Below are 22,805 nucleotides of genomic sequence, written 5' to 3'. Positions count from 1 at the left end.
AGCTTGTCACTATAAGGACACTTGAAAAGCTTCCATGGCCAGCTCAGCCTTCAGGCCTAGAGGAAGGGCTGTTAAATAATTTACTCTAAATTCCTGCCTATCACAAGCCACAGAATGGCTCCTAGCTACCCAGTCCTTTACAAGAATTCAGCCTCAGTCCTTTACATATTAACTAAAACCGTAGGACTAGCAGGGTTCCTCTTTGCTACGTGTGTTGATTCACAGACACTTTCATATCTACACAGGGTAGAAGCTGTTTGCTTGCTCATGTTGACAATAGAAACAAGGGACTGTGAAGGGATTTACTTACAGGGTTGGGCCATGGCAATGGGCTCTCTAAATAGCTGTGTGACTTTTGTCTGTGTATCTAGATTTGATTATTAAGCACTTTTTTAATGATCAGCAACAAAGTAAATAGGTTTATTGCACTTGAAGAGGCCTCTCTTCTCAAGTGACAGATTATTGCACCTACTCAAATTATTGTGAGTGGAATGAAAAATACTACTATTAAGAGGCCAGGGCTTTTCATTGATCTGAATGTTTCTCTTTTAACAACTTTGGCAGCATCAAGGCGCCTTAAAGTGGGAGTAAATTATATTGGTATGTTTTAGTTTAAACATGAGTTTAAATGTGATTTTAAGCCAACTTTAAGGCCAACTGTTTGTAAAGGGGCCTTAATGGAATTGGGAATTATGCCCAGAGCAAACACATTGCCTATTTGGCAGTGATTAGCAATGTGTTAACAGTTTGGTGTTCTCCATACAGGGTAACTAACTACTAAGATACTTTAATACACCTTCAGATACAGCAGTAGCAGGTTTAGAAATGTACTTTAATAAAATTTGAGTCTGCTAGCAAGGAAGCTGTAGAAGACACTAAAAGGGCTTTGCAGAGGTATCCTGATGGATAGTTCATTAGCTGTGGGTTCGCAGTTCTTGGGGAGGCTTTTCCCCACAAGGCCTTGGGTCGGGGTATTTTCTTTATGGAGAGGTGGTGGAAAGCCTTTTGTTTGAGACATCTGAAACTGTAAAGAGGACAAAACACTGGGGAATATATAGTACAGTACAAAGTAGCCAGGAATGGATGAGATTGCCTTAGTAATTTCTAGACCTTGACTTTCCTTGTCTCGACTTTGTAGGGTTACACACTTATTCTTTGCAGCCCTCACATCTTGTCACCAGAAAGGGCTTCTGGACCACATATGCCAAGCAGGGTCATCTTCTGGCTGCTGTTGATAGCCTATAAATAACTCCATTTGTTTCTGCACCTGAGCTACTGTGCCCTGCTTTACCCCTGTGTGCAGTGCAGGTTTTCTGTGCAGTGATCCTGGTAGAAAAGGGACATCTTTGCTTTGTCACTGGGCTGGTTTGCACCCTTCCTGCACCACAAGCATGGCTGGCGTGTTAAATGTCATCCAGAGTTTGCTCTGGAGGGACTGGAGAGTACAGAAGGCAATGAACCTCTGCACTCTGTGGGTTTTTCTATGAGCTAAGGTACCCCAGCACTCCATTATCTTAGTAATAATGACCTGAATGTGTCTACTGAAGTAGCATCACTGCGTTACATGAAATCCCTTTTCTACCTTGATTTACCTTGATCAGATGTTTTTATCTGATTATCAGGTTTTTAATTAATTTGTAGTTTTGTTTTTTCCTATTTGCCAAGGAAATGGAGATCAGGAAATGGAAACTTGGCGGTATCCTCCCCATAAAAGTTTTTCTTCCTTGCTCACCATTCTGGCAAATATTTGTGCACGACTAATGGGAGAAACACTAACGTTATGAAGCTTCATTTACACTCATCCAACTTATAGGTCCCAGAGTGACTCCATGTAGGACAAAAGCATGTGCCAGAAGGCGTAAGTGGAAAATCACTGCAGAAATATCGCAGTTGTTTGACTGTATGGGCCACGGCAACATCATGAGAACTACAGCGTGAGGCCTGGAAGAGCCCATCACAGACAGACCTAAGAGCCTCATGACTAGTTTAGGATTCACAGAGAGCATTTCTGCTGAATGTGGTAATCTGGACACTGCAAAGGATGGATAAGGGTGTTTGTCAGAGTGCTTAGAGGAAATGCATGCCTTCTTTATTTTTAATTTTTTCTATTGTTATCAGTTTTAAATTTTTAAAAATGTTATAGCCATAGTGTAGCTTCATTGCTTAGGATTGGGACTCTGTCAGGGAGCTGAACTGCATGTGTGTTGTGTTATAGGGGTGGAGAGAAGCAAAACATTTGTCAGAGGTGGGTGAACTTGTGCATCAAGACATTCACAGACAGTTAAGCAGATTTTGGGTTCAGAGGTTATCTTTTCCTGTCTCTAATCTCATCTCTATTCAAGTCAAAAGGCTGGGATATTGTAAGGCAGCAGTTGCAGTATTAGTGGTATTGCAAGAAGAGACAAAATGGCCAGGATACCCTCAGGAGGTCCGTGATGGAGTTTCAGATGGCCTGTGGGTTTCAGATCATCCTCACAACACAGAGGTTCCTGACGGGGTGTCTGTGAGGGGGGTGGGCTCACAGGCCTGCTTCCAGTCCCCTTGTGGTTTTATGGGATCCCATGTTTTGGTTGCAAGACCCACACAGATGTGGATAAACCTGAGGAAGACGAGGCCAAACAGGGCCACATGCCGCATGCTTTCATACTGCAACATGATGACCTTTATCTTGCTTGGTGACCTGAAGGTCAGCTGCTGCTGCCTGAGGAAGCCCTTGAGTAGCCCAGAGGCCCTAGAGCCATGTCTCATGAACAGGCACAACAGCTATGGGGTGGCACAATCCTCTGCCACTGCTGAGCACCATAGGGTGACACAGACTGCAGACGTCACATCTTCTCATGTATCAGAGGGGTCTTGACACATGTGCCTGTGTTCCTACATGGAGAGAGACCTCTGTTTAGAGAGGAGAGGTCTGGAAAAGGCTGAGTACCAGCAGACTGGGGCTGTGCAGTTTGGGTGCTAGTCCAAGCTGCAGAGCATTTGCCCTCAGCTGATATCTGAAGGGGTTTACAAGAGAGCAGTGACCGCTCCCTTTCCATGGCTCTTTGACATTAATTCTTTGGTTTCCTTGCAGTCTCTTCAGACCTAAGGAAATTTTTATTGAGGACTAATCACCACAGGGTTCGCAGCCCCCTTTTCTCTGGAACGCTCTCCAGGCTGTGTTTCTTTGTTTGTAGGCCATTGCCCAGACCTCCACCACCATGACCCCCACCGTCCCTGCCGCGACAGAAGCCTACACACGGACTCAGTACTGTAAGTGGCCATGCGAGTGCCCGACGTCCCCGCCTCGGTGCTCGGTAGGCGTCAGCCTGGTCACAGACGGCTGCGACTGCTGCAAGATGTGTGCCAAGCAGCGTGGAGAAAATTGCACTGAGGCCGACACCTGTGATTTCCACAGGGGCTTGTACTGTGACTACAGTGGAGACAGACCTAGGTACGAAATAGGAGTATGTGCACGTAAGTGATGTACATATATTTTTGACTTAGATATACATTGGCAGCTCCCCTCGGTCTGAGCAATGGCTGAGATTTATTTACCAGCTATTTATTTATTTTACCAGCTATTGCCCTGACCGCAGGGTAATTGAAGGCAAGAGTGGGACTTCTGTGCTGGGGAGTAACTGCTGTGAGGAATTTGCTTTGCAGCTGGATGCCAAAAGCTAGGTCTAGAGAAGCGAGTGCGTACCGGACTACAGAAACAATATAATTTGTGGAAAATAAAGATCCTGAAAGAGCTAGGAACTGGCACTGGGAAAGTGAATGGGGTGAAGCTGTGGGAAATTCAGGCTGTATCTGGACTGGCATGCTGAGACGTGTCTCAGGATCTGGTCACCCGGACGTCAGGCAGGAGCTTGCTGGGAGTCACTACAGCTCTCCTTTTGTTGCTGGCTTTTCTCCTCACTGAAGCAGGGACAGCAGGGTGCTGAGTGCATGCCCAGGTGGGGAAGTAGGCGTTGTGCACGTGGGGCCAGGAACTGCAAAGTACTCCCAAATCACCTGGCTTAAATGCAGATTCAGTGTGGTTCTCCATGAAGGCATTCACGAGCCCCTTGTGTATGTTTGGAGATGTTCTCATGATGAACCTCTTGGTTTATGAGACCTGCAGGAGGCTGAGTTAACACAGTCCAGGAGGGACATGCTGGTAGCAAAACACCAGGAAATACAGCATTTTCTTAAACTTAATCCATGTGCACACCTAGAAACTTAAGTGAATCCTCATCTTCAACTCCAGCACTGAATGATGTCTCTTCAATACAAAGGCTGAAGCATTCTCAAATTTGGAGCTGAGCACAAACTGGAGATCTGGATCTGTGCTTCAAATTCCAACAAATCTAATTTTTGTGCAGAAGAAGGGATTTGTGTTTGATGTTTTCATTCAGCCCATTCTAAAAATCGGAAGCCTTTGCAGAATTTTAACCCAGCATTTCAATTTCTATTGGCCCGGAAGCAGCCACATTGCAGCTCCATTTCCAACCAGACTTAAAACTTGAGCAACATGATCAGTGTGTGTGCACTGCCTCCGTGTGACCAAACAAGAAATTGAAGTTTGAATTTTTCATTAGAAGATTTCTGGTACTGGTTCCAAGTAACTGTCCATAACTTTGAAACAAAAAAGTTGCTACTTTATACAACTTGTGTCTTATTTCCTGAATCAATGTGATTCCTGTTCACAGGCAATCAAAAAGCTTGATTTTTTGTGATCTTATTTAAAACTATATATTAAATACTAATTTTCATGGCTTTATAATATGTTACTTCATTTTCCAAGAAAACTGTTCTGTGATAAACTGAGTGGGATCTAGTTGCCTAAATATAGGAATCCAGTGCCATTTTAGGTGCTCCTTTGCTACCTTGGCTGTCCTCCTTTTGCTTCAGATGGGTACAGGTGTTGTGAAGAGCTGTGTCATATTTGCAAATCCATGTAGTCCTCTCATATGTCCCTGAAAACCTCAAATTTCATTCAATATCTGTTTTAATTACTTTGATTGCTTCTATTGCAAATAAGTTTTACCAGCATGCCATGAAATGATTTTTTAAGTGAGCATTTTTGGATAAAACTTGTTTTATTTTCTAACTTCTTTTTTTCATGAAGCATTAAAAGATTTATTTTTTTGCCACGATTCAGAACGAAAACAGTTTCCTAGACAGCATGACCACATTTGGCTCAGCATCACATTGAATACATCGCCCCGCAGCATAGCCATGTGTCCACATTGGCTCCGTTAGCCCAGGGAGCAGCTTGGTAAAGAAACACATCAGCACTGTTCGTTGCCAGCATTATTTTCACGGTACTCTGTGTGTCTTTCTCTCTTTTTCTTTCCTTTCAGAGATTGTCGGTGTAGGATGTGTCCTCAATGGAGTCAGGTATAACAATGGGGACACATTTCAGCCCAACTGCAAATACAACTGCACGTGCATTAACGGGGCTGTGGGCTGTATTCCCATGTGCACAAACTCACGCCCTCCCCTTGTCTGGTGCCCAAACCCAAAGCTGATTAAGATGGCAGGGAAGTGCTGCGAGCAGTGGATTTGTGATGACTCCAAGAAAATCAGGAAGACGTCTCCACGCCACATCTCCTCTGCAGGTATGGCGGGAGTGAGGTGGACCTCTCCTTCATCACCGGGGAATTGAAGTCAAGAGTCTCTTCAACCAAAGCAGCAGCTTGTACTGCCAAACATCTAGTCTTTGTGTGAATGAGGCACAGAGACTCCTATACAGCATGTGGTGAAGGACAAGACATGCAAACACCAGTGGTGTGCTTAAACTCCCTAACAGCAATATGAGATTCATCAAACACGCTTGTGTGACAAAGCCCCCTTTGAAGCACACATCTGCTGGCACTTTGAAGATGTCATAAGTCCTTTCTACTTCACCTTTTTTTTTTTTTTTTTTTTCCAGTCTGGGCCCTCTGGGAAACAGGATGGGCTCAGTTTAATTTGAGACTGAGGCTTACTGCCTGGGTTATATTGCTTTAGTAGTATGATTTTAAAGCCCCTGTATCTTAGTAGTCCCAAACTTACATAACACCTTGAAAACAGTTAATTGTGGTGGAAGTTTCACTGGGCTAAATTGTCTTTGTGTTAGTATAGCTTTTTAGCAATTCTGGACTGAGGACATTCTTGAACTACCTATTTGATGTATCACATAAGGTATCTTCTTTCCTCACACTCATATTCATACTGGGGATCATATATCTTGCTGCACAGAGATGGTACCATTTGCCCCAAACATGGTCCCATATGCTTAGAGATGGGCTCACCTTGCCATATGTCTTAAATTTATCCTCATAACACCCTGTGATGCAATGTAGTGACGTTGGCCACATTAGCCCCATTTTAAAGGACTGTCTCACAAAAGAAGAGCTCAAGGAGACATAGGATGCTTGTTGCAAACCGGGATTTTGGTTCCTTGATGGTAAGGGTTTTTTCCCCACTCCTTGGTCTGTATGTTTTGTTGCACAAAACAAAGCCTCGGTCTCCATTTTGTAGGTTAAAAGCATCAAAGTTTAGCCCTCACTTCTGTCCCTGGTAGCTTTGAACTGTGAGGTAGGTCCAAATTGAAAACATCTACTACTGAAATTGGCCTTATGTTTTCATGGCCTGTGTCCCAAAATGGCCATAACACAGCTTTCCTTGCCTGACTTTTTCTCTTATAAGTAGAAGTCTTATAGAAGTGAGACTAGCATTTATTACATTTAATATAATAATTAATATAATAATAAATATAATAGCAAGCAAGCTCAATGCAGCAGAGTTTCTATCAGAGTTTTGCCTGTGGGCTGTACTGTGAGTTGCAGACCAGCAGGCACTTTGGCCGAGGCTGTGAAGGAACCTGAACTGGGGTTGTCGGCTGCTTTCACAACAGAGCCCAGCCTTTCTTCGAGTGGCTGCTGAGCTCCCTGAGAGCTATTCAATCTGCTCTTCCTCCCAGTGAAAGGCTGTGGCTGCTTCCCAAGCCCCTCAGCCATCCAGCAAAGACTGTCAACTACTTTCTGCTACAGAGAATCAATTGAATGGGCTCAGAAATAAACTTTCACGGTGAGATCAGATCTCATCCTTTTTCTGCACCGGCTGGCGCAGGCTTCTGTAATTAAGTGTTTGTATTGTGGCAGCACCTGGGGGTCCCAGACAAGGACCCCCTTGTGCGAGGCTGCGAAGAGAAATAAAGAAATGAACCCTGGCCTCAAGTGCTCGCAGCACTGGAGGGTCTGACACAAGTAGGTCAGCGGCAAAGGGGGAGGGATGAGGAGGTTTGCGGGAATGCTGAGCCACTTCACTGTGATTTAATTATTTGGGTTAGTGGCCTGAATGGGTAATGAGCTGGGGAGAGGGTGTTTAATGTGGAAAGCTGCCCCAGCTGAATAATGTGGGGTTAATCTGGTCTCTGCAGCGTACGAGGGAGAGGATGAAGCCTGGCAGAAGAACTGCATCGTTCACACCTCATCCTGGAGTCCCTGCTCAAAGACCTGTGGGCTGGGCATCTCTACCAGGATTTCCAATGACAATGACCAGTGCCGGCTCCTGAAGGAAAGCCGCCTGTGCAACATGCGGCCCTGTGAGGTGGATATAACCAAGCACATTAAGGTGGGCACTGTTTCTCTACGTGCCCCTTGAGCTTTGCCTGGACATGAGGTCAGCCTTTCTTTGGCAGCGTTCAGACTTCTGAGGGCTGCACTTCTGATCTTGGAGGCTGTTAGAGAGCACATGTGGACTCACTGTGCTGCAGAGAGGTCAAAAATGTGTGCTTCCTGTGCTTCCACACACTGGTATGAAAACCTTTCCCTGAGAGCTTTAATTCCAGCCAAAAGGTCCTCGAAAGGAAAGGCAAGCCAAGTCCACTGTGCTCACTGCTGGTTCAGACAGACCTGTGACTCAGTTAGTGGAAAAACAACGGTGCACTACTGTCGTGGCTATGAACTGTATTTTGCAAGTATCCTGCTTGCAGCTTCTGGCTTTGTACGTCTAAACATGTAAATCTGTCACACCTGTACATCAGGGCTGTAAAATGCTTCCTAACAGCTTTAAAATCCTTCAAATATCAGGAAGATTGTTTGCATGTCCTACCTGTGTCAGCAATTAATATTAACCTGTTTCTTTTTCTGTTCTTCTCTGATTTAGCCTGGAAAGAAGTGCTTGGCTGTCTACAGGGCCAATGAACCAATGAACTACACCATCTCAGGATGTGTGAGCAAAAGTCCATATAGACCCAAATATTGTGGCGTCTGCACAGACAACAGGTGCTGCACACCCTACAAGTCCAAGACTATTGAAGTGAGGTTTGAGTGCCCAGATGGAACTGAGTTTTCCTGGAAAATCATGTGGATCAATGCTTGTTTTTGCAACCTGAACTGCAAGAACCCCAATGACATCTTTGCCGACTTGGCTCATTACCATGATTACTCTGAGATCGCTAATTAAATTGGCTGAATGCTGGAATTGACCCATTGCTCTGATTTTACAGAGGTTTTAAAATAAAAGGAGAATCTTTCATCCACTGCCAATGTACAATTTGTTTTTTCCTGAGTTAGGATGTTAAATCTCCTTGTTTTGCCACACTGGTTTTGGAGAGGCCTTGAACAAGCAGGGTTTTCAACTCTAATATAACTCCATCCATTAACGACAGCCAGAAATTCCTCTATGCACAGATTCCAGGACTTAAATGACAGTCCTGTTGGCACTGCCATTTATTAGGCCAGCAGTTTAATTGCCCAAGCGAAAGAATAGTACACTAGTATGACAGCAAAAATATGGCTGTCAGTAGCTTAGACATGAGCTTCAGACATTGTTATTGTCATTTCTTGAATAATGTGGTCTAAGCTGGAAAATGAGCATTGGTCTATGTATTTTACTTTCAATATTAGACTTCAGTCTTTGATGCTGGAGACCCTCAGGACTAGACTCAGGTCTCTGTCACACTAAGATCAGTCCTAGAAACTCCCCCTCTGTCGTTGTCAGTCGGATCCCACCCCATGGTGAAATTCATGGGAAGAACCAAGGGTTTCTCTTGAAATCTCTGTTTAAGGAGTCCCTGTCTCACTGCACTAGGCTGGGTCAAAGATCCTCTGTGTTCTGCTCTCCTTGGACTCACCTCGATCTCTTGGAGTATCTTGTGCCAGGGACATTTTCACAGTTTCTCTGCCAGCTCTGATCTTGAGCACCCTGAATGCTCTGAATCCAAAATGGCCACCCCAAAGCTCATATTTTCAGAATAGATCCTCTTGTCCATGGATTATGTATTGTTCCTATCTTAGCTCTGCAGAGCTGAAGGGTGAAATGTAAAGAGTCAGATGAGAGACGAAGGACAATACCTTATGTGCCCATTTATTCACATAGAAATGGTGTGGTCTGTGCCTGGGGACCACCACATCCTCCTCCCCATGGTGTTACCAGCACGCAGGTCCTGCTTCCCACTGATACCTTGCCAGTGACACATACCTTTGTTTTACGTGGCTGGGATAGAGGAAAGGAGACGTGCTAAACGAGAAAACGGGTATCAGGCTTCCCATCAGCTCTGTGGATGAGTAGATGCAAAAGGAAAGGACAACCCTTGGCATAGCTTCTGGTGCATCAGTCACAACTGGGCTGCTGCTCAGAGTAAACATCAATGTAAACATTTTCTGCAGAAGTGATTTCACATGCAAATGTCAGCTAACAAAGAAAAAACCTGTCATTACCTTTCCAGGCAATACATTTATCATCACTGAAGGATGAGGGAGTCAGTTTTTTCTCCAATAAATTGTTAGTACAGCACCCATGCACCATGGCATATACACTGTTCCTTAACTTGGGAGAGCAGAAATGTGTTTCTGCATGGGGAACTGTAGTATCTGCTTCCAAAATCCCTGGTGGCACAGCGGAACTGCTGAGTGACACATGGCCTGGAGATTGGACCAGTACAGGGCTGAACTTCGGATGATGCAACTGTTTTAAACCAGTCACTTATTTTACTTTAGTTTCAGTTGGCAAGTTATCTGTCTTCATCTTGATAACCCAGAGAAAGGTAGATTAGTTCCCAGGAGACATAAATCTTTCTGGCTATTGCAAATTAAAGTTTCTTGTGAGCAGGCTGAAAATAATGCAATCCCTATGTAAAAACATCTAGGAGAAATGTTGTGTATCTTCAAGAGCTGTTAACTTCAATAGCATCTATGTTTGTATACAAGGATTTGGCCCATAAATTTTTCATAGAGCTAGGCCATTCCTTAATTCAAAGCTTTTACTATTTCTTTTTCGAAGTTTCCCTGAAATCTCCAGTGGCAGAAAAAAAGGGTGATCCCTGTCTGCATGTTCCAGTGCAGGTGCAAAGTGTCTCTCCTGTTTGTTCCTCTGGTGGTAAGGAACCTGAGGACACCAGCACTTTGCAGGGTTCAGCTTCATGACTGCCTTTGGCCTGGATGATGTGACAGGAGAGGTCACATCTGACTATCCTCCTCAATCCAAATGGGACCTCAGCACTTGCAAGACTGAGAATGTTAAATTTTAAACTCCATCACTTGGGAAAAAAAGGCCATGGGGACATAAGAAAAAGAGGCCTTAGCCAAGAAGTCGATGATGGTTTTCTAAAAGGGAAAATGGTTTGTATTGAGGCATTTGGTAGGGAAGCCATCCTAGGATCCCTTTCTCAATAAGATCCCTTAAGTATGGCTTGGAATCCTGTGTTCTAGTTCTGGCCCACCTTAAAGTACCATCTATGTATGTGTGTATACACCCCCCACACACACACACCTCTCTATATCTATACGTATGTATACATGCATATGTATATATGGGTATATGCACATATAGAAAATATTATGTGCATGCATTTATATAATATTGTATATAATATTATATATAAAAACATATGAACATGGCCATGAATATATATGTTTATATTTGCATATATTCCCATGGTGTGGTCTGCGGTGCATAAAATAGAGTGCATATGTAATGTGTGCTTATATGTACAATCATTCTTTCTCTGTCTTACATGTACACATAAGGAAACAAGAAAACAGGATCAAAAGACATACCCAGAACTGTGGCACTTAATAGGCTTGTTTTGCTTTGCAATTAGCTAACGCTGTAACCACCGTAATCAAATGCTGCCATGGCTGAAACACACAGCTTTCATTGCGAGATAAAAGAAGCTATTGTAATCTAATGCATGACCAGCAGCTCCAGAGCGTGTCGGTTTTTAGTGAAGTGAATGCCTGGAAACCACAGATCTCGCCCAGCGCGCCCAAGATGTTTCTGTTTCTAGCCTGGTTTCCTAAGGGAACAAGGCGTATGCAACCATGCCATCCATTTGTTTGTCTGTCAGTCAGTCGCTTATGTGGGAAATGTCAAAGTAGGCAGAAGAGTAAAGATCTCAGAAACATTGCAATTCCTGAAATAGAAAATGAAATAAAATAGCAGGACGGGGAGAGGCCTACCAAATTTCTCCTACCAAGCCCATGCACATCTGCCATGCAGCCAACACGTCTGCAGCGTGGCCCAACCACAACAGCAGCATTAAGGGATTTTGAACAGATGTACCAGTTGGAAACAAGCAGCAATGGAGGAGGGAGAGCTGAAGGCATCACGGATGTGGAATAGCAGTTATTACACTGCTGTAAAGGAGTTTCTGGGGGCATGGGACACAAATCTATAGGAAACCAAGCCTCATTAACTCTGCTGCTTCCGCAACTGCTTGTCTGTCTGGTGACACTGAAAGGGGAAGAGCAACACTTGTAGCCAGTGAACCTGACTTGCAGTTTGTAGTGCATTAGAGATCCTTTGTTGTAACGGATGTTTACCAGAAGATTAGCCCTAGGACTAAGGCAATGGGCTAGCCTTTAGCTTCGGTTCCCTGGCTCCTTGGGTGCTTGGGCAAATCATCAAATCATCAGATCAAAGGTACAAAAGTACCTTTATGGTTACTGTTTAACTGCATTAAGGAGCTAGATCCTCAAAGGCTTTCATGGATCCTGCCCTTTGCTTCGCTTTTCCTCAGTTCTTCAGAGCCAGAACAACAAAGCCCTACTGTTCATCGCCTCTGTTGAGAGTAAAAACTCCTCCAGCAGTAACTGATGCTCACTGTATGTTTGTACAGTGCCTCGTACAATGGGCCCAGGTCTCTGCTGGGACCTGAAAGTGGTACCATCACCCTACCAACCGACAATGATAGCATTGAGGAGATACCAGGCTCTGAGCTGGTGCTAGACCCCTCTGGTGCAGCAGTCCAGGGAAAGGCTTGAGAAAGGATGGGAGTGACAATTTCGCAATGCAGGCTAAGCTGAGACAGTTTGACACACACCCCGCTCATGCAGATCATCTTGTTGGTCTTGTAGGCTGGGACAAGCATGGAGGATGGGATTTTGAGGGTCAGCTCATGCCGATATGAATGGCAGGCTCCAGCTAGCTCTAGTGACCATAGCTGTTAGCCCTCTGTAGGGCTTTACCAGAGTCAGTACGGTGGCTCAAGCTGCCTTGTTTGGGAGCCTCAGAAAGCAGGATAGCCACTCACTGTGGGATGAAAAGTAGCAAGAATGACTTATGAAGATGCCTTTACATTGAGCATTGGCTAGTATTTAAAACACCATTTCAGCGTGCATGCAACTGGAAACAGGGTGTAGTGCGGTTGCTTTATTTTTGATGTGCTCACTAGGGTTGTGCTGTGTATATGTAATACTCCAGGAAGACCTCAGAAACACTGTGTCATCTTGTAAATTAAAGCCTGAGATTTTTTTTTCTCCCAGTTTTTTGAAGGAGTTTTAAGACAAGCAGTTTATTAAACTGATGGAGACAGAGTGCTCTCATTAACCACAGGCACATATCCATACATATACCTTTTCAAACGGTGACTTTCCAATTTAAACGGTTCTACAGAGTTATTTCTGTAAGCTTCATATGCTGAAATATATGAAAAATTAATGCGAAAAACAGATTGGTTTGGCAGTGTCAGTCTGAGTTACACCAACTCTGTAACATGTATTACTTGTTCGTACAGCATCATGGTGAGGTTTTATAGGTGGCATGCTGCTGCTATGGTTTAAAGATATTAAATAACCTTATGAGTGGTAAATGATTAATGAATCTATGACTGACACCTCATTTAGAAGCTTAGGAAAGAAAAAGAAGGTGAAATATGTTTGCCACTGACATTTCTTTTCCAATCTCCTCGCCTGGCCAATGTCCAAGTGTGCATTTGTGATGTGTGACAAAGCTCTGAACTGGAGGACACATAAAAATAAAGAGCCAGCCATGTGGTAAAAAAGGATGCTCTGAGAGCATTTCCTTAAGTGTGACTATTTTGGCAGCTTGGGAAAACCAGGTGTTCCCCAACTCACATGTCCTTGTTTGCTGGTCTGTTTCTGGCTCTAGGGTTTGGGTTTTTTTCCCCAGCACTCTACTGGAGTTGGCATAGCCTGTCTAGAGTCTTTGAGCAAAGTGGAGTGTGTTACTCAACCTGCATAAGCATGTCTTCTTCATCAGCTCTCTTGAGAGACTGCAGGAGTAACCTCTTTGCAGCAGCTATACAGACAGATATTGTTCAAAGTTATTAAAGACACGGGGAAAAGCATTTAAATTAAAGAATCATTATTCCACATCCCTGCATTTACGTGTCCTCAGAGCTAACCCCAGTAAGGATTCTACCATTTAATTCTGGAAAAAAATACTTGTAGAGTTTTCCCACAAATCAAGTTTGCCTTCCAGCCTGAAGTTACCTGCCTCAGTAGGAACCCAAACACTTTTGAGTAGTCTCCTGTCCTGCACAGTGATGGGTCTGTGTTGGGCTTGCTTATGGCTACTGGGACATTAGGCGAGAAAGCACCCTCTCCCCAGCCTTCTCCTTCAATGTGCTTTTTTTTTTTTTCTGGAAAGGGAAGTCCTCTGCATTTTTAAGCATATTCCAGCCAACCATGCCTCTGGCGATAGCTTTCAGCAAGGGTAGCACATTTCCCTGCTGCCTCTACAAGCATCAGAAGTCCCATCTGGCCTCTGCATCCTCTGCTTGCACATGTGGCAGCCGCCAAGCACACGATCTTGCATGAAGGGCTTCCTGGCTACTTTCTCAGCCACCACATTTGGACTAGGCTGGGAAATCCGTCATCTCCTAAGTGCTTTGCACTTCCAAATAAAGTGCTGATCCTGGGGCAATCGTGCTAGGCTCTACCCCTGTGAGATCTCCTCCTGCTGAGCCTGCACGAGCAGCATGGAAAGACTCACCACAGGATCAAAGTTCAACATTGGCAGCTGGTGGTAAAGTACTATGATTTTTTTTTTAATTTGGTCACTGGTTATCATTAAAAATAAATGAAAAAACATTGCACTCGGTCAATAAATGACAATTTCCCAGCTGGAGAGGTGCAAGTGTAGGCCTGAGGTAAGGCAAAGGGGCTTGACTGCGTGCATCTCACTGGGTGGCACCTTTGCTCAGGGCAGGCTCGCCAAGCCCTACAAGCAGCTTGGCCATGCCCTGTGCCAACGCCAGGTCTGCCACGTGGGGCAAAACCATATTTCAGCAGCCTCATCTTCCCTGCCCATCTTGCTCTGTGCAGGGTGCTGAGCTTCACAGGGACCTGTGCACACACACATGTACACACACACACACATGCACACCTGCAGAGAGCCAAGGACTGCAAAGTCCAGGCCGCTGGCAGCTTTTGCTCCGTTTTGAGTGCCATTGCTCATGTAGGCTTTGCCTGGAGCTGCCCTAGCCCTCCCTGAGTGCAACCACCCAGCAAACAGCCCTTCTCTCCCCCAGACCCCTTTGTGCACTGACCTTGACCTGAATACAATAATCCATTTCAGCCATAAGCAATTGCAGAGAGTGGCGGGTCACCCAAGGATATTTTTTTCCAGCTCTGCTGTGGGTCGCAGCTCACCGTGGTGGTACTGCTTGGGAAGGAAGAGCTGCCCGCTATCCCCTTTGCCAACCCTTGGGCTCTTCTGGAGATGCCCAGTGATATCTGCATCCAGTGTCTGATGTGCATCCCACAGCCACCAGTGCCAAAAATATGCAAGGTGGGGGGCTGCCTCTTTAAATACATCCAAATAACAACTCTCGTCAAGCCCCCAGGAGGTGCTGGGTGAGCAAACGATCCCCTCACTGGGTTGCAGGGAACAGACATTGAACTGTTTGGCAGCTGCAATCAGAAGCCTTTTTTTTTTCCTTTTTTTTTTCCCCCAACACTGGTCAACAGCTGTGTTGTTTATAAAATGAATGGAGCCCTTAATGAAGCAATAGATAGAAACAGTGAGAGGCTGTGTCTGTCTGTTACAAAGGGCTGAGGGGGAAGGGTTGATCTCTTAAAATACCCTGACATCCTTTCTCTTAGTTATTTAAACATCAGGCATAGCAATGACCAGCCATCAACATAAAGCCTATATTTGGCTCAGTGGAAACACTAAATCCACATATCAAAACAGCTGTTCATATATAGAGACCAGGACAGACTTTCAGTTCCAGTGAATGTGAAATAGTGCAAAATAGTGCAAAAAAAGCAGACAGCCTGTGGGAAGGGGGAGGAGCAAGTTGCAAGCAGCACTTGTGAGACACTGCTCAATGTGTTGTGTTGGTAGAAACAACAGACCACGTTACCGGCACATTGAGAATTGCAACAGATACTTTGCCCAAGATGCAAAAACAGACAGCAAGAGGATTCCAGCACTGGAGAGAAAAAATAAGCAGCTTTGCTTTGAACTGTTTTCTCTCCAGCTCAGTCCATTGCTTGCAACACATGACATTAATCATAAACCCCCAAAACATATCTAGGTTAAAGTTTCCAGCTGTTCGGTCTCTAGAGACTTTTAAAGAGGAAAGCAGCATCCTTCAGCACAAAAGTCCTGCTGCAATGACATGGTATTGGCACATCCTCTCTCTCTCTCTCCTCCTCTGCAAGGACAGGGAGGTGGGAAAGCCATCTTGAAGTTTAGCCAGATTTTTGTACAGTAGATGTCGAGGCCCAGGCAGAGGTGGAAAGAACTGAGATTTCAGCAATGACATCCTTTCTACTAGTGGTTTTGAAGAGCACCACTACAGGAAAGATTTAGTATTGAGATACATTAATACAATCAGGAAGCCTGTTGGTCCCTGAGACCCCATTCTCCTCTTCCACACTTTATAACCCCAAAGGGACTGTGAAGTGTGAACTGTTTATTTTCTGGAAACCTCCTGTTATCCAACCTGAATTTCCTCTATGCTACAGGAGCTCCTTGCTCCATGATGGCTATTCATCCTTTGAGAAAAGGGTGAAAACCCACCTCATCTTTTCTGGTTTAACGACACTACAGCATCCAAGCTAACTCTGCCTCCAAGAATAATGCAGAACTCAGCATTTGCTAGCTCTAGGAAGGGGTTTTACAAAAATTTGCAAGCCACTTGCATCTCTTCAGTTACAGCACAAGTGAAGGATGCCAGGAGACCAGTACTGCAGGGAAAGAGGAGGCATAACTCCTTGTAAAAGGTAAGACACCACTCCTCTGTACGGTCCTCCAGCTTTTCTGTACAGGTACACACTGTTCCTTGCCAAATAAATACTTTTTGTTGCAAAGCTGACATTTATAGTGGTCCTAGCAACTCCTTGCTGCTCCGAAGTGCTCGCAGATCCCTTTGTGCTGCAAGAACGCTTGGATGCATTCCTCCCCGTTAAACAAAAGTAAACTGCCTAGGCTTGACAGGCACACCATGGTGTCCTTGTGGAAGGAATGATTAGCCATTCCCAGAAAAGCTCAGCGAAGAACATAACTTTGCCTTTCTTTTGTAAGATGAGTTGGCACAGGTTCCTCCCGTTTTCACTGGCACTGGCACAGGCTGTGGTTAACCAAATCAAGGCCTTTGCTGGTATCACTACAATTGCAACTGCTGAATCATGACATCTAGCAGAGCCTTGACTCAGACATCCTAAATATTTGCTTTTGCCTCTTCCTATTGCAGGAATTTTTGACATACAGGAGGAAGGAGCAGCCCAAAATAGTTCCAGCAAAGTGACAAATGCACCTGTCCCTGAAAACCCCAGTACGTTAAATCAATTACTAGGTAAGAGCACCACATCCTCACTAGGGTCCCAACACAGAAAGCACAGCAGAGCCATTTTGGTGCCCAGGCTCTGTTATTTCCTAATCACCCCCCACCACTGAACAGCATCAGTACTCCCAGCCCCGCTGTAACACATGGAAGGGAGCCTCCAAACCCACAGAGGGATGCTTCCCCATGAAGGGCAAATACCGCTCAAGTTACAAAAAGTCCCAATCTTTTCACAAGAAACCACTGAGATAAACAGAAGCTTAAGGTGAAGGAGGACAACTGTACTCTGGTTTAAAGATGGAAATAAAACAATGTTTTAATTCTTTCCTGCACCTTTAGATTCCTCTCCCTCCTGTATTTGGGGAGTCCTTTTAAAACTTATTGGTTAAGGGTTAATCTTTTCTCTCCTTTTCTGAAGTTAGATTCTTGCAAGAGGTCCAAGAACAGCTTTTAGAAACTCAAAGTGGCATCTGCAATTTCAGTCAAGAGGCCCAAATACCTCCAGAGATTGGTGAGAGACATGTTACACATCAACAGATTTACAGATCAGATTGGGAACAGAAAGGATGCAACAAGCATGGCACCAACTCCAGCCAGGAAGTCAGTGTACAGACTACAGATCAGTGCACTAGACAACACTATCTAGGGAGAAAAAGAAAACTTCGAACATCAAACAAATAGTACTCCATACCAAGCCCTCAATTTTGTTATGCCTTTGTTAGAGCAAAATTATCCTTCAGTACTTTGAATAGCCAGTCACACCTAATACTGAAGTATGCTGTGTTTTCTTAGTATAAATAGTAGGCTGGAGTGGAAAAAAAAAAAAGGTCTGAGCACAAAAGTAGGGAAGAGCAGAGATATGAGCAAAAGAAATACTTCATTGATACAAAGGGGTGACAAGAATATACTCCCACTGAGAAAGACTATTGTACTCCTGGTAAAACATTAAGACACCAGACATTGCAAAGTTACAAATTTATTTGTTTTGAAATAAATACAAATACTTCATTAAGAAACTTTTCTTGATAGACTTTACACAATAGCTTTATTCTTTCTGGAAATTGTCTTTTCTTCCCACAAACTGTTATGGATATTCTACACAAGAGCTGAAGTTAGTCAATATAAAGTAACCTAGATGGTGGTGTTCTGAACAAGCAGTCCCAAAGTATTAACATTTGCTATTTAACTGCTCGGCATTTGAGTTTTCTTTGTGTGAGGACTGCAATGCAGCAGGTATGCACTGGAGCTCAGGAAATCCTGTCCCACTACCTATGGAAGGACAAACTTAAGAACACCCAACTGTGAAAATCTGACTGGCGGAAAGGTATCAAGCCACTAGCATCAAAGAAAGTAACCCAAGATATCGAGAGGCTACCTAAAGATGCAGAACCAGCAGATCGTTACATTTATGCAGTCATTAAACACTGTATTTCACAGATACAGTGTTGCCACTCCACCACTTTGTGGAATACAGTTCTCAGCACCAGTGAGATCTCATCAGAGTTTCAAATCTAGCAATTAGTGGCAGTTGAACATACAGTATCTAATTACATGCCATCCCACAGTTATTCATCTCTCCTGACAAAGAACAGCTGGATCTGGCTTTGCTTACAGAATTCTGAATTTATCACAATTGTGCTGGACACAAAAACTTGAGCTGCAAAGATAAGAAGCTGTCTGAAGGAAAAAAATCAAGCTGTTTCTGCTTTGCTGGCATGTACGACTACCCTACTTGTTACAACTACACCAGCTTCTGCGGTATGGTAAACCCTTTGGCCCAAGATCCCAAAGAGGAAATGCTACCTTGCTCATTAAATTTAAATCCTGTCCTCATTTGGCTAAGCAGGTTTTAGGGTCTGGGAGGGGGGAAGGAAAGGAAGACTGGAACTAAATCTCAAAAAAGTGAAATAAAAAAAGCTTAAAGATTTAGTTCATCTCAAAGTCACATTAAAATCGTCTATTTTAGTAGTATATTATTGTACATAGGAAAACAGCCTTGAATACTAATGAATTAGAAGGCCTATAAATGCACGATACATTAACTTCTTTATCATTTGAAGTCAAGCTATATACAATGAATTCAACTCCAGCTTCAACATGAGGCCATAACACATTTGTTTCATTTCCTTCTTTAAAAGCCATCCATAATAGTGATTTTTTTTCTCCCCCTCTTTGAAACTTGTCTCAAATTGTGCCAGTTTACTTCAAGAGAATAAGAGATAAAGGGGCACGTAACAGCTTTGATTTTAAAGGAGGATATTAAGCAAGTCTGGTTTGACTCTGAAGTGTTTACAACCACATCAGCTTTTGGCAAGTATCCTTTAGAATTTGGCATCCATTGAAGGAGGGCACAATAGCAGCAACTGTCTGAGTTACAAGAATAACGACAGAGCAAATGAGATGCTTCTTTTCTTTGGTCCCTGTCAGACCCTGGTGAACAGAGTTCATCTTACAGAATAGCTTGAGATTAATACCAGTTATGTTTTTGTGATACACAGGGGGCATCCATTACTTTTTCACACTGTAACCAGTTTAAACCTCCCACAGCCATCTAACAGGACACTTCCATGGACTTGGGGCTTGATTGTTCAGCGTTGCTTGCTGAGTTCGGCGTCAGCTCGATGCGCGTGTCTGTATGGGAGCGATTCCTGGCACCCTCCCCGGTGTGGGATCGGCTCCTCGTTCCCTCCCCGGTGTGAGATCGGCTCCTTGTGCCTTCCCCGGTGTGAGACCGGCTCCTTGTGCCTTCCAAAGAGGTTACGCTGGAGCCAGAAGCAGTGCGGGACCTCATCAGCCTGGTCATGCTAGCAGAGGGGACTGGAAAAAGAGTCTTTTCTTAATGCCTTGCTTCATGGGCTTGGAAGGAAGCCCTTGCCTTCCTCTCCAGCCCTAACCACCCTTGGAAAAGCCTTCAGGGTTGAATATATACTTTTCACGGTAGCTTCACATGTAGAAGTACCACTGCTCCAGGCATACAGTTAAAGAACCCAAATTACTAAGGCAAAATTGGTGGCCAGGGCTGAGGGATTCAAGACAGAGCTTTATGGCATGTTGCTGTGACTGCAACAAGCCAGAGGAAAACTAAAGAGACTCATCAGACCTCCCGTTACTTTCAGGTGTTTAACCTTTGCTGGCAGCCCAGGCTAGCAATGCATTTACACAACAGTTGTCAGGAGCACATACCTGAAGGACAAACAGCTACAAATTAATTAGTTTCTGAACTAACGAGGTTTTAAATGTTGTGTGCAGCATATCAGTCATATCCTGTGATGCAATGAGGGGACACTATTACAAATATCCACTTTAAAAATATCAAGATAAAGTAAAGCAGGTATTTGTGGGTATAAGCCATCTGCAGAGTTCTCTACTATTTAGTAACATAATTTGATCTGAAAACCCTTTGCCCAGACACCAGAGGTGGTGGTGTTTTTTTTTTTCCCCTGCAAATGCATATCCAACAGGGAAAAGATCACACATATGGGATCATAAGACTCTGGGTGCTTAGATGCCCAACAAACTTTGGTAGCCAGGTGAACCATTCCATAAAACTGATACTTACTGTATCCCATTCCCTGAACAAAGTATTTGAAAGCTTCTGCAAGCTTGGCAGGCTGCAAAAGAAAGAGAGTATTATTGTATGCAATGGTCAGCAAGTTAGTTACGTTGCAATGTTATAGATACCATAGATGCCCTATCTGAATAGGGACATCTTAAATACTCTCTGGGTTCTACTGAATGTCTGAAATTTTCACTTACATGAGAAAATTCCACCATTCCACTCCCTAGTCTGTTCCCCTGCCCCATTATTTTCCCAAATGGACACACACATTGGAGCATGAGATTTCCAGAGAAGCGACTACAAGTGGTCTAAGCCTGGCCCAAACTTTGCTCTTGCAGTTACTGAGGCAGATGAACCGAAGTAAAACAACTGGCCCTCACAAAATATACAAGGCAGTTCATACAGCGTCGGTAATTGAGCAATTCCTAGCCAGCATAGAACAAATTCAGCTAGTCAGAGCTGACGATATGTTTATAGGGCAAAAAAGCTCAACAGGAATACACAAGCACAACTGCATATGACTGACGTTCTTGCAATGAGGCACTCACTCTTTTTCTCTGATGCTGACACAGTGGCCAAATAAGCCTCAACCTCAATTACTGACCTTGCAAATACTGCCTATATTTTTGTTATAATTTTTATCTGAATCAGCTCAGGGAATGGACTCTATCAGAAAGGAGCAATGCACATACTCCTTTGTAGCTTTAAAAAGCCTTTTCCCCCCTCCCACTGTAAAAGCACACACTGCCGCTCCAGGGACTTCTCAGCTGCAGGTAATTACAAATTCAGTTTTTTCCTTAAGTTCAGAACACCACATTATATTGCTTAGAAATCTGTTTAGAAAACATCACGTCCTAAAGCTGATTTACAGGTCCACTGTTTTAGTGAAGGAACACTAGAGCATAGGTAAATTTTAACTTTCCCAGCCTGATTTTACTAGCAGCCTTGGAATTTATGCCTAAATATATTTCAGAAACTCCAGCTCATTCTCAATCAAGCCAGGTCAGTGTATGCAAGAACATAGCGTTGTTATTTCCTGCCTCCCACTTCCCTGATCTATACTATAAATAGTCCAAACAAGAATATGTTTTTAAAACACTAGTGCTCAATCCTTAATCCATGTTAGCTTAGTGGATAGGCATAAAATAATACCTCCGCATTCCCACCTCAGACCTTTACTTGGTTAAGACTTAATTAGTGGAAATAATATCCCCTCCCAATCTCAATTTTGCGCTTCATTGGTCTTTAAAGAGAAAAAAGCTCAGATGACTGACTGACGTCATTATTCGTGAAATCATAACCATCCCTTTGGCTGACATTTGGGAACAGCAAGTACCCTACAGGAAAACATCCATTTGTTGCAGTCTGACATGCTGCAGAACAGGATTAGTAGGATTTCCGTCAGCCAAATCCTACCTGGGAAACTTGAGGGAGCCCACCACAGTCAGCCATCTGAAACAGGGACGAGAACAGCCAGTTAGTGTAATGCCAGAGGAACTCATTTATGTTCAGGATATATTAAAATGACCTTTTTGCTATCTGGCAGAAAAAAAATTTCCTTTTGTTGCGTGAGTAACATACATGTAGATGAAGGCATCAAAGCAAGCAGTTAAGCGTTTATAAAAGCTATGACTGCACCCCAGAAAACCCCGAAGTGTCTTGACCCTCAGGCAAAGCATCAGCTGGAGCTACAAATAAATGTTTTTTGCTAGGAAATGATTACCAATTTCTTAGAAACTAGCCTATTAGTCCTGGATACAAGTTCAGCTCTGAATTACAATAATGTGACTCAGTATTGACCTGAATAATCAACAGGGGAGAGAGAACAAACACCTAAACCTCAGAGGTGAGAGGGAAAAACGATTTGCTGAGATTGCGGATGGCAAGCATCAGCCTGACTTGCCAAGGGAAGCAGGGAAAGCCAAATTAGAAAAGCTATCTTGAGTGCATGCAATATTTTTGGAGCACTTCATTTTTCCTGCCACTCCACCCCTCAAAGCAAACCCAACAAAAACAGTCCTGTTCCAAGGAACACCACAGGCTGAAAACAGTTGAGTTGTGAATTACAGGAAACCCCAAATCCTATCTAGGATTAGTTAGCAGCAAAACAGGCCTGTAGCAGGATCTGGCATCAGCTGCATCCCTGGACTGAGCAAAGGCTGGACACTGATAGAGGATCTGAGAGTGTCAGATTTTTTATTAGGGTGAGTCTGCCATGTCCATGTGGGAGGTCAGCAATGTAATTCCTCAATGTTA

The 22,805-nt window shown here is 43.8% G+C and overlaps 2 protein-coding genes across 3 annotated transcripts in view; one reads left to right on the top strand and one right to left on the bottom strand.

Annotated features, from left to right (window-relative positions):
- Nucleotides 1–8,418, top strand: part of CCN4 (cellular communication network factor 4) — a gene marked incomplete at both ends in the record, with an annotated part of 33,752 nt that extends 25,334 nt beyond the window's left edge. The window contains 4 exons of the mRNA XM_082316579.1: nt 3,177–3,456; nt 5,328–5,585; nt 7,391–7,584; nt 8,119–8,418. Coding sequence (XP_082172705.1) covers nt 3,177–3,456; nt 5,328–5,585; nt 7,391–7,584; nt 8,119–8,418 — 1,032 coding nt within the window. The remainder of the gene's footprint in view (nt 1–3,176; nt 3,457–5,327; nt 5,586–7,390; nt 7,585–8,118) is intronic.
- A 9,541-nt stretch (nt 8,419–17,959) lies between these two features.
- Nucleotides 17,960–22,805, bottom strand: part of NDRG1 (N-myc downstream regulated 1) — a 40,629-nt gene continuing 35,783 nt past the window's right edge. For both annotated transcript variants that reach the window (XM_082322600.1, XM_082322601.1), the window contains 3 exons: nt 21,966–22,001; nt 20,550–20,601; nt 17,960–19,807 (listed from right to left, as the gene is read on the bottom strand). In XM_082322600.1, coding sequence (XP_082178726.1) covers nt 19,542–19,807; nt 20,550–20,601; nt 21,966–22,001 — 354 coding nt within the window. In that variant the 3' untranslated portion in view covers nt 17,960–19,541. The remainder of the gene's footprint in view (nt 19,808–20,549; nt 20,602–21,965; nt 22,002–22,805) is intronic.

Source organism: Platalea leucorodia (assembly GCF_965183815.1).
Source record: "Platalea leucorodia genome assembly, chromosome: 1".
NCBI classification, from domain to species: Eukaryota; Metazoa; Chordata; class Aves; order Pelecaniformes; family Threskiornithidae; genus Platalea; species Platalea leucorodia.
The sequence above is the reverse complement of the archived record's forward strand: the minus strand, read 5'-3'. Positions and strand labels throughout refer to the sequence as shown.